This window comes from Mustelus asterias, chromosome 20 (assembly GCF_964213995.1).
Source record: "Mustelus asterias chromosome 20, sMusAst1.hap1.1, whole genome shotgun sequence".
Lineage (NCBI taxonomy): Eukaryota > Metazoa > Chordata > Chondrichthyes > Carcharhiniformes > Triakidae > Mustelus > Mustelus asterias.
Genome location: NC_135820.1, coordinates 59,400,621 through 59,415,714, shown reverse-complemented (window position 1 = coordinate 59,415,714; position 15,094 = coordinate 59,400,621). Strand labels below are relative to the sequence as shown.

General features: G+C 40.7%; 2 protein-coding genes across 5 annotated transcripts in view; one reads left to right on the top strand and one right to left on the bottom strand.

Annotated features, from left to right (window-relative positions):
* Nucleotides 1–2,705: 2,705 nt before the first annotated feature.
* The window catches only part of LOC144508572 (uncharacterized), a 53,529-nt gene continuing 41,140 nt past the window's right edge, over nucleotides 2,706–15,094 (top strand). Inside the window, exons 1-3 of one of the 3 annotated variants that reach the window (XM_078236645.1) lie at nucleotides 2,706–2,990; nucleotides 7,563–7,831; nucleotides 9,585–9,669. In XM_078236645.1, coding sequence (XP_078092771.1) covers nucleotides 2,824–2,990; nucleotides 7,563–7,831; nucleotides 9,585–9,669 — 521 coding nt within the window. In that variant the 5' untranslated portion in view covers nucleotides 2,706–2,823. Of the gene's footprint in view, nucleotides 2,991–7,562; nucleotides 9,556–9,584; nucleotides 9,670–15,094 lie in introns of those variants that run through there. The other 2 variants (XM_078236647.1, XM_078236644.1) reach the window with 2 other exon arrangements.
* acss2 (acyl-CoA synthetase short chain family member 2) overlaps nucleotides 13,526–15,094 on the bottom strand; it is a 78,310-nt gene continuing 76,741 nt past the window's right edge. For both annotated transcript variants that reach the window (XM_078236642.1, XM_078236643.1), the window contains 2 exons: nucleotides 14,658–14,732; nucleotides 13,526–14,573 (listed from right to left, as the gene is read on the bottom strand). In XM_078236642.1, the coding sequence (XP_078092768.1) occupies nucleotides 14,449–14,573; nucleotides 14,658–14,732 (200 nt within the window). In that variant the 3' untranslated portion in view covers nucleotides 13,526–14,448. The remainder of the gene's footprint in view (nucleotides 14,574–14,657; nucleotides 14,733–15,094) is intronic.

Sequence of the window (15,094 nt, the reverse complement as noted above, 5' to 3'; positions counted from 1 at the left end):
TTCATCAAAGGGGCCAAGAAGAGGGCAAAAATATATTGCAATTCATTGCACTGCTGAGGTTAGCAAAGAACCGCGAGTTTGGCTCAACCCTCAAAGACAGTCTGCGAGGGAGACCTGTTTGTTGACTTCAAAATGATGCAATTCAAAGCAGATTGCTCAACAAAAGCTCTTTAACACTAAAACTTGCTGTTGAGTTTGTGGTGTCCATGGAATTGGCTGCAAAAGAAGCTTCCCACATTGGAGCCTCACTTGAAGCGTTAGCTACACAATCTAGGTTTATTTCCTTACAACAGTAAATAAACTTGTAAATGTATGTTTTTTTAGTTACAAAGCAAAGGATTTTGGTATATACTAAGGTTGTGAAAAGTGCTATATAAATAAGAATAATTTCTTAATGCTTCAGCGCTGCACTGTCTTCAATGGTGCTGTTGGGTTCCTATGACATCAGAAGAACTCCAGCACCATGTGTTCAAACCTTTATCTTTATTGCTATTAATGAAAAATTGATTTTATGCTGAACAAAAAGATGGTTGCTACAAGTCACATGTCCACAGGATGAGCCCTTTGTATGAGAACCACTACGCGGAGTTTCAAGAACAAAATAATTCTTTGCTCAGTGTCTGAAATCTTACACCTCATTTTACAGAGTCATAGAGGTTTACAGCATGGAAACAGGCCCTTCGGCCCAACTTGTCCATGCTGTCCTTTTATTTTTAAAACCCCTAAACTAATCCCAATTGCCCGCATTTGGCCCATATCCCTCTATACCCATCGTATCCATGTAACTATCTAAATGCTTTTTAAAAGATAAAATTGTACCCGCTTCTACTACTACCTCTGGCAGCTTGTTCCAGACACACACCACCCTCTGTGTGAAAAAATTGCCCCTCTGGACACTTTTGTATCTCTCCCCTCTCACCTTAAACATATGCCCTCTAGTTTTAGACTCCCCTACCTTTGGGAAAATATATTGACTATCTACCTTGTCTATGCCCCTCATTATTTTATAGACCTCTATAAGGTCACCCCTCGGCCTCCTACGCTCCAGAGAAAAAAGTCCCAGTCTATTCCGCCTCTCCTTATAACTCAATCCATCAAGTCCCGGTAGTATCCTAGCAGACTATTTGTAATCACGAAAGGTCAGAACTCATTGTGCCCACAGAGCTGCTAAGAGAATCATACCACACCTGGGACTGACCAAGGCCAGTTCAAAGGGGATGTCATTTGCATCTGATAAGCTCATTTTTCTAGTGGAGTCAGTAGGTCTGCCGAGACAATGGATTTCCAAAAAACAGACCCTCAACATATAAAGCTCTTTCAACCACTAAAAACTAGGACATTATCAGCCCTGACTCTGGAATCACATGAACTAATATTAATTCCAGTGGTTCTTGTACTGTAAAACTACTTTTCTTGAACCACCCACCCCCCCCCCCCCCCCCCCTTTTTACAGTGTCTGTGAGTGTGTGTTTGGAGTGGGACATTGCAAACATGCCTTTCACAGGTTTTGAACATGGAAAATAAATTAACTGAGTTCATCCGAACTCGAGTTAGCTATGGATTATTAGTAAATCAGATCATGAAAAATGCAGGATTAGGTTAACACGACACCGCACATTTAAAAAAATTCAAAAAATCTTCTGCCTACAAACATGTGGTAAGAGGAACAGTAAACCTGTCTCTCCCTATCAGTAACATTAAACTGAAACTCAGGCTGTCTATTCTACACTCAGATCCATCTGGTGGGTGTTTTTAATTTAGCCAATCTCAAGGTATGAATATTGCTGACAAAACAAATATTTATTGTCCCCGAGAGTCTCTTGGTGTTGGGGCTTCCAGATGAACTGCTGACAATGGTTTCATACAGATGTGGCTTCCTAGGTCACGTCACAGGGCAGTTAAGATCCTAACATTTGGTTGTAGTGATGTGGAGATGCCGGCGTTGGACTGGGGTGGGCACAGTAAGAAGTCTCACAACACCAGGTTAAAGTCCAACAGGTTTATTTGGTAGCATGAGCTGCTCCTTCATCAGGTTGTAGGGTTCATTTGGTTGTAGGGTTACCAACACACATCCTGGTTGCTCCGAATAGGGCATGCAACCCCAGGGCATTGCTACAAGCAGCACCGTCCTTTCTACCTCTCATTGGAGCAGACCCTCCTCTCTTCCATGACATCAGCTTGATGTCATCAACAACACACAATCCCAAAGGAACCGACTGCAGGGAGGTGAGAGATCGAGGGTCTGAGCTGTGAGTCTCTCTGGGGAAGACAGTGGGAGCCCAGGTGCAGTGTGGTGGGGAAGACTGAGAAATGGGGCGAAGACAGAGGGATCAAATATGGACTAAGCAGTAAAGGATACTTCCTTTAAATCACAATAGCCTGATAGCTTTCTGATCACTTTTACTGCTATTAGATTTACATTTTTAAACTAAATTCAAATTCTAAATTGAAATGGTTTGAACTCAATGTGTTGGGATTATTATTTCTGGACGCAGTAACTCAATGCTATTATGACTAGTATATTATACTATAAATATGCTGTAAGTGGCGCAGGTATAGATAGGTATGTGGCTACTGGAGGGGCAGGATAATGCAGTCTCCAAGCTCCAGACAATGGGAAGCTGTGCATATTCCAAAGGTTCACCCCAGGGTGTTGGAAATTGGGCTAATCCTCCAGACAGCAGGGGGCGCAGTGCTGCGGTTCGCTGCCCGCTTTCGGACGCTCCGGGAGAGCCGTCCACTCCTCCAGACGGCAGGGGGCGCAGGGCTGCGGTTTCCTGTCCGAGCTCCGGGGTGGGGGAATCCCGGCCAAAAACAGTGTGAATGGAGAGCGTCGCGGGCCTCCGAGAGATGGACACCCGCTGCAGGCAGTTCCACGGCTATCAGTTCGCAGCCGATGAGGTGTTCCAACGGGGCCTGACCCAGCTTGGAGAGGCCGTGCGCGGATCGGAGGAGCGGCTCCTCGAGGCGAAGATCTACTATTACTCCAGGTAAAGGGTTAGTGCGTCCGGTGACCTGCCTCACCCAACGCCACTGCCTGACCGTCGACAGCTTGAGGTTGGGCCTTGCCCTCCTGCGCATGTGCTCACATTCTACCCGTTGCGCATGCGGCAAACCCTACGTTCAGCCAGCCGCGCATGCGCGGCACTCCACATCCTACCATCCGCGCATGCGCGGCACTTCACATCCTACCAGCCGCGCATGCGCCCCTCTACCAGCTGGTTGCATTGTGTCCCAGTCTTTTTTTTTGCCTTTAACATTTTATTAACAAGTTTGTCCCAGTCTCTTTAACATGGCAGAGTTTGAATTTAATTTCACCACTGCTTTAACCAGCTCCAGCAGTCCTGGGGCCAAACTCCAGATGCTTGAGTGCATTTGCCATTCTTGTTAATCATCAACTTTATTCTTAACAGCTCCTCCCCTTTTATCTCTTCCCTTTGTGTTTCTCTCCTGCTTTACTTGTCTTGTCCAGGATGGAATGTGCACATTTTCCTGTTAGGATATATCCCAAATACTCGACTCCAAGGGACAAAGTTATGGATTGGCAAAGCTAAAGCCGAGAGAGCCCCAAATAATTGCAGAGGCATGGCTTCCAGATTTTTATTTGCAAGCACATAATATTGAGTCACCTTGTTGCCTAAGCAACCCTCCCACAAAGGAAGATGGTCATTAGTTGCCGGTTAAGCAACTGACAAGCTCAGCTTTCACCCCCTTTTTTGCTTACTAGAGGGTAGGAGGAGCTCCTCGCATGTAGCACAATAAGTGAGCATGCAACTCATAAAATTGCTGTGCGTTGCCACCCTTTTGATTATGGCACAGGCACAACAGCTTACCCCTTTGGTGATTCCACCAGTTGAGAACCTTTAGCACCATTCTTTAACATTTAAAAATAAATTCAAATAACTCGCTTTAACTGAGAGAGCTACATTACAAGTGTTTTTTTAAAAAAACCGCACATACTTTATTGTATATAGTAGAATCATAGAATCCCTACAGTGCAGAAAGAGGCCATTCGGCCCATCGAGCCTACACCGACAACAATCCCACCCAGATTTATCACCGTAACCCTAAGTATTTAACCTGCTAATCTCCCTGACATTAAGAAGCAATTGATCATGGCCAATCAACCTAACCTGCACATCTTTGGACTGTGGGAGGAAACCAGAGCACCCGGAAAAAACCCACACAGACACGGGGAGAATGTGCAAACTCCACACAGAGGAGTTACCAGAGGCCGAATTGAACCTGGGCCCCTGACACTGTGGGGCAGCAACTGTGATTAAATAAAACCAGTACTATTATCTTAATAACATGGTTTATAACTGTATTTGTATGCACTCAGGTTTGCTTCTTTCTTCCCCCAAGAATTCTCTTATAAGATACATCAATTTTAAGGGTATTTATTTATGTAAGGACTACCCAAAAGTATACCATAGTCCTCTGGATAGTTCTTCTGAGCTCCAGCTATTCTCAAAGCTAAAATTTTAATTTACTCTCTCTTGATTGTGGAGGCTTCAGTCCCTTGTTCTGGTTAATTTTTCAATATTTTAGGGGAAGATGGTGCAGTGGTGATATTACTGGACCAGTAATCTAGAAGTCTGGCTAATGCCCTGGGAGATGGGTTGAAATCCTACCAGGGCGGCTGGTGGAATTTAAATCCAATTGGAATTTAATTTTAATCTAAAGTCAAAAACTAACCATGAGATTGTCATTGTTATAAAAAATTATCTGGTTTACTGATGTCCTTTAGGGAAGGAAATCTGCCGTCCTTATCTGGTCTGGCTTACATGTGACTCAAGGCCCACAGCAATGTGGTTAACTCTTAACTGCCCTCTGAAATGGCCTAGCAAGCCACTCATTTCATTGCCAAAATAAAATGTATTAGTCCTTGATCTCACGATCGCTTATGAGTCTTCGCTGCTATAGAATTCTGCAGTATTTGTTTATGAGGTTACTACATTTCAAAGGTTAGCCATTGTATGAAATGCTTTGAAACAAGAGGCACTGAATTAGTGAAGATTATGCAATTTATTTTTTATTAATTTAGTTAATTAATCAGGGCAATTCAGGATGAGCAACAAATGCTGGCCTTATCATTTTGCCAAATTTAACAAACTTCCACGCTTATCTGCTGGTTACTTCCTTTTGTAATAAGGCACTGTGGCCTACTGTAGATTCTCCCACAGTCTGCAAGCTTCTGTCCCTCACAAGATTCAAAATGAGATTAAGCCTCACCCACCTTTCATGCACCCAACAATGAAGTTAGAGTTTTACTCTGCTTACCGTGCAGGTCTGTCTGTCATTTATTTTGATTGACTTCTCTCAGAGAGCTGCAAACCACACAAGGTCCAAACTGCAACTAAAACTCTATCCCATCAAATACCCAAATAAATTGAAACCAGATAACCTTTCTGAGCTCCATCCACCTCCATAATGGCATAGCCTGCTCTGGGCTATTGTCAAACTGATCTTCAAGTTCAACATCCCTCGTTAGCAATTTCTTTTATATACCTGATGGCATAAATGGATTTTAGAACCTTTTAGGATTCATTGAATGTTTTAAAACTACTTTAGCTATAACTCCCAAAACATAAACATCTCTCTGGACTGTACTTCTTTGCAAGCACTGTAGACATCACATCTTCAGTCCTCCAGCTAAGCAAGCCCACCTTATGTTAAAAGATCTTACCTTTTGAGCCCTTAACCTCTTAATGCAACACGGCCCCAACCTTTTAAGAACAACCGATTCCAAGCTGCTTTAATTGTATTTATCCCATTTTCTGCAGCGAAACTTTAATTCCTAAAACTAAAAATCATATACCAAAACACACGAATCATGAACCAGATATTTGCAATATAGGAAGTTAAACTGAGGCCCTGTCCATCAGTTCTAGTAAGTCAGATAGACATTAAAAGATCCAATGGCACTGGATCTTTGAGTCATATGTAAGCCAGACCAGGTAAGGATGGCATATGAAGAGAAAGCAGTCAACTCTTTAAAAAAAAACCACCAAAATAGAATGTATTAGTCCTCATCTCATGATTGCTTATGGATCTTCGCTGTCACAGAAAGCTGCTGTAATTCTTCACAAGGTTAATACACTTCAAAAGTTAGCCATTGTATGAAATGTTTTGAAACAAGAGGCACCAAGTAAGTGAAGATTATTAATTTATTAATTTAATTTGAATAATTGGCAATACAGTATAACAGTTTTCTCCTGTAAATTGCATCCTACTGCATTTTGAGAGTTGGCGTGATACTGGAAAACAATGATCAGGTTGTCTGAAAGTGGGCCAAGAATTTGGGGCGTAAACTTTTAGCATCAAAAAGAAACACGGCACCATTTCCCTCCTCCTTTTCCTCTTTTCCTTCCTTGCGATGCAAAGATGACCACACCCAGGTGAGTTTACATATTTGTGGTGCAGTAGCAGATAACTTTTGTTTGTAAAATAAATCACGCTGCAATGTTCAGAGCTAATACTTGCACTTTTTAGTATGACAGTGACACCGTTTGATCATTGGTTCGGTAGGAAGAAACAGGTGGAGAACATAATAAAATGCTTCCATTCGTGTGCCAACTGAACCAGTGCAAGTCCCGTACTAACCACGTCTGATGTTGCATAATGTGACAATTACTGCACTGTAGCTGATGTGTCTGGTGCTTCATACAACTAATTAAAAATTACTGTCAAATTATTACCATAGTTACCGAAATTATTGTGTCCGTGTTTTTCTCCATCTGCTTAGCCTGCAAAATTAGTGGAAGGCTGGAGATTTCCAGTATTTCCAACGATGGCTGTACAGATGAAAACCTGGAAAAACTCTCCAGCTTGACTGACGTGGAATGTCAGAGAATCATAGAATAATACAGCACAGAAAGAGGCTAGCTGACACATTGCACCTGTATCCTAGGATCAGTATTTCTCGACTCAAAATCAAGGAACCCTCTTGTGCAAAATACATACAATTTTTTTCCTTTTAATTATGAATTATAACGTAATTCCTTTTAATAATAATGTGGTGACAAAACTAAGGTTGATATCTGATTTTCCGGCCACGCTCGCCCCAAGACTGGAAAATCCCGCCCGAGATCAATGGACTAATGCATGGGTTTCCTCTGAGTGCTCCGGTTTCCTCCCACAGTCCAAAGATGTGCAGGTTAGGTGCATTGGCCGTGCTAAATTCTCCCTCAGTGTACCGAACAGGTGCCGGAGTGTGGCGACTAGGGGATTTTCACGGTGACTTCATTGCAGTATTAATGTAAGCATACTTGTGACTAATAAATGAATAACGGTTCTGTCCCGCCCGCTACGATTCCCGTTGCGGGCGGGACAGGAAAACTCTGCCCCTTGTGTCTGAGATGTAGGGGTTGAATTTATCAGTGTCATCTAAATGCCAAAGTGTACTGCCTTGAGACATACTTTAGAAAAAAGTTATATATAGTAGATATGCAGCATTTTTTCAAGTTTACGTCACTTTTTGGCACACAGTTCCTGCTTAATAGCATTTGTATTTATTTTGACAGTATATATTTGTACATAATAAATCCCCACTTTTTCAGGTTTATTGGACCCATTGACCTTGAAAGCTACAAAGAATGGCTTTCCTCACAAATCACTGATGCCAACAATCAGAATATCTTAGCTGCAGAGGAAGATATGACAAAGGCATTTGAGAAGCTACTCAGACAGACTCCAAGCGATCCAGGACAAAATGACCAATCAGCTACAATGGAGACCACAATGGTCAGTCACATGCCACCCATAGATCAACAGGAAGAGAAAATGGAAGATGCAAGTGTGTACTTTCAGATTAGTAAAGGAATAGAAGGTAAAACTCACAATGCTCCTTATGAACTAACAGAGAACAGTCAAAGACAGGAATGCCATGAAAATAGAGCAGTTAGTGACATTGCAAATCTTTCCCCTGTGACCATGGAAATGAATGAAGAAAGTTGCACCTTATCTTTCTCTCAAGTGCTTCACCTTGTGCAAAGTGGACAAGAAATTCCTGGCACTCAAAAACGGAACATTATGTCAACTAATAGTATGCCTACTGTTTCACAGATGGCAAGGAAGCCCAAACCTTGGGAAAGTCTCTAATATTTTTATTCACTAATTAATCAAAATTAGGAAATTATCTTAATTTATATCAATCAATGTAGTTTATTGTAATTAAAATACAGGCATAAGTAGTTTCAGCTGATTTAAAGGCAGAATTGGGGGTCTCCAGCTGGGATTTGAATGCTTGCCACGGCAGGAGTTTGAAGTTGGCTACCAGATTTCCCCAGTTCTGCTAGACGCAAGGCTTCGCTCATAATGGGTTCCATTGTGAGGAAACAAATGTCCAGTCAATCATCTATAGAGCTTATTTAATTTGATTTATTATTGTCACATGTATACAGTGAGAAGTTTTGTTTCTTGCGCACTATACAAAGCATACCGTACATAGAAAAGGAAAGGAGAGAGTGCAGAATGTAATATTACAGTCATAACTAGGGTGTAGAAAAAGATCAATTTAATGTGACATAGGTCCATTCAAAAGTCTGATGGCAGCAGAGATAAAGCTGTTGTTGAGTCGGTTGGCACATGTCCTCAGAATTTTGCATCTTTTTCCCGACGGAAGAAGATGGAAGAGAGGATGTCCGGAGTGCGTGGGGTCCTTGATTATGCTGGCTGCTTTTCTGAGGCAATGGGAAGCATAGTCAATGGATGGGAGGCTAGTTTGTGTGATGGACTGCGCTTTGTTCATGACCCTTTGTAGTTTATTGCGGACTTGGACAGAGCAGGAGCCACACCAAGCTGTGATACAACCATAAGAATGTTTTCTATGCTGCATCTGTAAAAGCTGGTGACAGTTGTAGCGGACATGCCAAATTTCTTTAGTCTTCTGAGAGGCGTTGCTGGGCTTTCTTAACTATAGTGTCGGCATGGAGGGACCAGGACAGGTTGTTGGTGATCTGGACACCTAAAAACTTGAAGCTCTTGACCATTTCTACTTCATCCCCATTGATGTAGACAGGAACATGTGCTCCACTACGTTTCCTTCAGTCAATGACTATCTCCTTCATTTTGTTGACATTGAGGGAAAGATTGTTGCTGTCTCACCAGTTCACTAGATTCTCTATCTCTTTACTGTACTCCATCTCGGCATTGCTTAAGATCCGACCCACTACGGTGGTTTCATCAGCAAACTTGCCAATCGAGTTGGAGGGGGAATTTGGCCACACAGTCATAGATGTATGAGGAGTGTAGTAAGAGTCTGAGGACACAACCTTGTGGGGCACTGATGTTGAGGATGATCGTGGAGGTGGTGTTGTTGCCTATCCATAATCTTCATGATCGTAAGTGATGCTGCTGATCTAGAATAATTTATCTTCCTGCTTGAAGAATAATCACAACTATTCTAAGCTTGGGGTGGGGTGGAGATGTGGGAGAGAAGAGGAAAGCAGATAATGCATCTCCAGCATGTATAATTGAAAATTCAGTTATAACTTTGGATGCTGTGACTAACTTTTTCTTCATTTTTGTAACATAGATGGTACATGCTGATTGATCACTGCTGTTTGTTTCATTTGTTTTAGATCATTTATTGAATCATAAGCTATTTCTGCATTTCACAGAAATTACAGGATTAGTTGTCTACCCTTTGCTCCCTTTGAAGATAAGGTGAGAAATACCTTCTTTGGGCTGGGCTGCCTGTGAACATGGAATGAATTGCCAAATGCTTTAAATTTAAATGCGATTGGCGCCAAATATTTTTCTACTAGAATTTAATATTGGAGTTTACATGCCAAAATCCCTCGGTTTTTCAAAGTCCGTCCAGAATAACTTTTAAGTACCAACGTGCTAGCTGTGTAGATGCTGTATAGTGAAAACTTATTTTAAGGGGAAAGTATCTCAGTTCTGAAAGAAAACGGCTTCAGCCATCAATTCTGTCCACATCAAGTGGCAGCCAGGCTCAATTAATCACACCCTGGCTTCTTGAGTCAGAAGGTCGTGGGTTCAAATTTACTCCAGAAAATTCAAGGTTGACACTCAGTGCAGTATTGATGAGCGCTGTAGTTTTGGAAGTGTCGCCTTTCGGATGGGACATTAAATCAAGGCCCCTTTTGCTTTCTCAAGTGATGTAAAATACATTATTTTGAAGGAGAACTGGGCAACTATTCCTAGTTTCCTGGCCAATTTTATCCGATCAAAATTTGACTAAATGGTCATTTTCACATTGCTGTTTATGGGAGCTTGCTATGCACAAATTGGCTAGCACATTTCCTGTAACAGTGACTACACTTCAAAAGTACGTCATTGGCTGTAAAGCACTTTGAGACATTCAGCAGTCAGGAAAAGGCACTGTATAAATGCCTTTTTTCTTTGATCCTTAACTCTCTAAAAAGACTCAGATTTAGTAGAAAATCTCAAGGAACCACAGACTAATACAAGACTATTCTGGTTTACTTCTTATGTTAGACCAGATGCAATTTATTTAATGTGTATCAGGCATAAATTAACCATAAATAAAACTTGATGATCCAGCAAAACTGCAGGTTATCAGTCTAATGTTATAAACAATATTACTCAATCATCTTAATGACCTTGGCAATGCAGGAACCGTTTCCATCTGAAGAATCCAACAGATGTGTAGTAAGTGCAAACTTCAACTGTTGTTTTTTTACTTTATTTACCCTGTATCAACCTCACTACCTTAGAATCATAGAATCCGACAGTGTAGAAGGAGGCCATTCGGCCCATCAAGTCTGCACCGACCACAATTCCACCCAGGCCCTATCCCCATAACCCCATGTATTTACCCTAGCTAGTCTCCCTGACACTAAAGGGCAATTTAGCATGGCCAATCTACCTAATCTGCACATTTTTGGACTGTGGGAGGAAACCGGAGCACCTGGAGGAAACCCACGCAGACAAGGGGAGAATGTGCAAACTCCACACCGTGACCCGAGCCAGGAATTGAACTCCCATAACATTGCTCACAGTAAATAGTGAAAATAAGTTTTCACTATACTGCTGTGAGGCAGCAGTATAGGGAAAATAAGTTTTCACTATACTGCTGTGAGGCAACAGTGCTAACCATTGTGCCACTGTGCCACCGTGCCTCCCTTGGAATTATGAAACAAAAAGCCATGGTTTGAAATCCAAGAGGTGTACCTTTATTTAAAATGCAGAATTTTTAACATAGAATTGGCAGTGTTTTTGTGTTGAGATAAAATTTAATGAAGCATAATAGTTGAAAGAAAAGGTGCTTTGTGCAGCAAAGTTGCAGTCTAACAGACGTCATTGGTGCTGCTACTGTAGGACAATAACTTTCCGATAAACTCCTGGTTGTATATAGGTATAGTGTGTACAGTACAACCAAGAATGATGCAAGAGTTGCTCCATATACCATCATTTCCCCCTCATGAATGTATGCATAAATGCATTGAACACAGCTGGGATTTTTTTCTTCTGCTCCCACATTCAGCTAAACCCCATCTCGCCATCGGTGTAGAGTTGCTCTGTTGAACCTTGCCCTTTGGAGATCTGGTTGCTTTTTTTGGAAGTTAATGCTCTAGTGCAGTGGTTCTCAGTGTGTGCGGTCTGCAGGCTGGTCCAAGATATAAATCACTGATGCGCAACACCACAGCACATAGTCATAAACACAAGTAACACCAATGTAGTTTTGAAAGCAAGATTGGATTTTCAACACCCGTGACTGAAAACAAAGAGGAACTGGCTGAATGTAGAGCCCGACATGAGACTGAAGCTCTCCGACCTGGAACCAGACATCACCTCATTGGTGTTTCATTGAAAGCAGCTCCATTCGTCCCATTAATTCTGATGAGATTTTAATTTCCAATGGCAAATGAAAGTGGAGGGGATGGGACTGGTAGGTGATCCATAGGGTATTCTGCCCCATCTCAGTAGTTTGCCTTTATAAAAGTCTGAGAACCACTGCTTTAATGTTTCAGTTCTCAAGTAGTTCACAAATTAAAGGGCACACAGCACAAATGATTATGTTGTTTAGTTCCTGGAAACAAAATTAAAATTACTAGAACTGCCTTAATGTCAAACTGAAATTCATTGACAATATTTCACTTAACATTGGGTTTTGCCAAGTCAACTTGAAATATATAAAGGAACATATTTAATTAAAATATGTTAACAGAATGCATTAATTAACAGAGTCAAGCAACTGGGATTTATGGATTACATACTGGGATGCTGGAGTGAGGAATTGATACCTTAGTTTGTTCAAGAAACATTTTCATAACACCAGGTTTGCTATTCCCATAGCATTGCTCACAGTAAATCTGAACATACTCTCTTACCAGTCTCTCATCTCCTTCTCTCTCTTTGCACTCTTCCGATTCTCATTCTTTTTGGGTGAAAATGAGTTGTGGTAGGAAGGGGAGCTGCAGGTCATATTTTTAGTTGCTGGGTACTGGTCAAAAGAGGAATCCTGCAAAAGCTTTGGACTACCTCTGAGGTGATGAATTACAAGAGTGCAAAGTGATTTGCTGACTACAGTTGGATGTAACCAAAGTCACCAGCCAAGTTTTGTGTTGTGATTTCAGCCTCGTTTCCTGTCTCATCTCCCCATCCCCACCATTTGTTACAATCCCACTCTTCACCTCAATATTGTAACTAGGTGTTATGAATGAGCTCTTCATAGAATAGACAAGACGACCAGAATTCCAAGAGAAAAGAAGACAAGCTTCTTGTAGATTGGTGGGCAAAATAGCATTTTAAATTAGGGCATGATCAACATACCTTAACCTGTCATTGATCTGTTTAATAACATTTAAATAAAAAAAACTTATGGACGGCACCACAGAGAATGAGACATTGGAGTTGGATCTCATAGAAGCAGCAATACCATCTGGTGTTGGGAGTGCTGCATGCTAAATACACAATACGAAGTCACACCCTGATGTTGCAAAATTGCTGCATAGGAAGTGTGACAAACAGAAATGATGTACGCGATGCAAGAGGTTAAATATAGATAAAATAATGATTCCTGTTCCTCAGGGTCCTTCAACAGGGGAAAAGTAAAAATTTATTAGTCACAGGTAAGGTTTATATTAACATTGCAATGAAGTTACTGTGAAATTCCCCTAGTCGCCACAGTCTGGCACCTGTTCAAGTCAATGCACCTAACCAGCACGTCTTTCAGAATGTGGGAGGAAACCGGAGTACCCAGAGGAAACCCATGCAGACACGGGGAGAACGTGCAAAATCCACACAGACAGTGACCCAAGCCAGGAATTGAACCCGGGTCCCTGGCGCTGTGAGGCAGCAGTGCTAACCACTGTGCTACCGTGCCGCCCTGCTCTGCTTGCTCTGAGGTAATTGCATGAGACTTTAGGCATTGTAGCTTTTGTGTTTCAGCCATCACAATGATGGACAAAATGGAGATTGGAGTCGATAATAATTGGTTCTAACTGGGCGTAAAATTGTGAATGATGTTTTGGGGCATGTGTAAGCATATGAATTTGGGAGCCAAAAATTACTTGACTGCAAACAATTCATCAACGGTTGATCTGGACTTGATTTATATGAAAAGCTTTAATTGGAGCATACATATCACCATCACATTTTAACAGTTAATGCATTGTCAGTGTGCACGGTACAGCAGTTGCAAACATAAATAGCTTCATTTTTCTTCAATAAAAAATATGGCTTTGTACAATTCCAATTGTTTCACATAAACAAAGGTTGCTCGCCTGGTTTAAAATTCTCGTCTTGTAAATAAACAGGATCTCCATAGTTACCTGAAGAAATGCTGGGACTAATGCTTCAAAGATTAAAAAGATAATGCACCCCCCCCCCAAAAAAAAATAAAAAATTCTCTAATTTCATTGTAAAACGAAAAATGTATTAAAAGTGGGGAGCCCAGACAGAAAGGGACAACTGCATTTTGAAATAGTATGGGACAGAGAAAGCAAAATACACACAATACAACCTCATTTTTCTGCTATTGACTATGAAAATATTTATCAACTAATTCTCATTTGTTTTTATAAGTGTTATATTTGTTAAATAATTTGTTTAAATTTGTGTTTAAAATGACCGTGGAATGTTTGATTGTTACACTGACCCCAAAGCAAAGAGAAAAAGTATAAAAATACAGATAATACATTGCAATTAAAACAAAAATATTCAAAGCAGTGCTTTTTAAAAAAAAGTTACAACAACGTAATCAAACTTATTGCTAATGGATGGCTTATTCATTATTTCCCCATTAAAAGATATGAATTTAAAAAAGATAAAGCAACTAGACAATCACCCACAAGTCAATCATTTATCACCATAATCTACGTAATTAGTGCTTCTTCTGGTCCTTTAGACTCAGACAACCCATAGATCTGGTATGTTCTTCCATAAGCATGCACATATATGTATTAAATTACAAGTTTTAGATTGCAATTTAAACTGAGAAACAGAATCCCTGTTTTAAGCTGTTCTACACCTGTTGTTGAAGAGTTCTTCTATAACTGTCCCATCTGCAAGCGTTGATGTATCTCCAAGATCCTTCTCATTCCGGGCAATCTGCCTCAGAATGCGTCTCATAATTTTACCTTTTAAGGCAGAAAATCAAAAAGTTAATACCACAGATTTAAACACACAATAGTGGATACTTGTATTTACACTATATACCATACCAGAGCGGGTTTTGGGCAATCCAGGAGCATTCTGTATATAATCAGGAGTGGCAATAGGTCCTATTTTTTCTCGAACTGTAATATTTAAAGATAAAATTGTTAATGAAAATTGACTTTTCAAAATATAGTTAAAATTAGAAAATTCCCTCAAGGTAGACTCATTGCATAAACGCATACGATATTGTATGATATCATAGTGTGATATATAGTTAAATGTAGCCTTCAACTAGAAAACCAGCATTTGAGTAAGATGTTTTCCTTAAGAATTTGGTAATGCCTAATTTTAAAAAAAAAGACATATACAGAATGGAGAAAAATATACACAAATCCATTTGATATGTTGAAATCACAAAAGCAATCCTGGTAGCTAAAGGAGGCAGGTTCCATTTTCCACACAAATGTGAGTTCCAAGAGCCATGTCCTAACACCCCATTCTG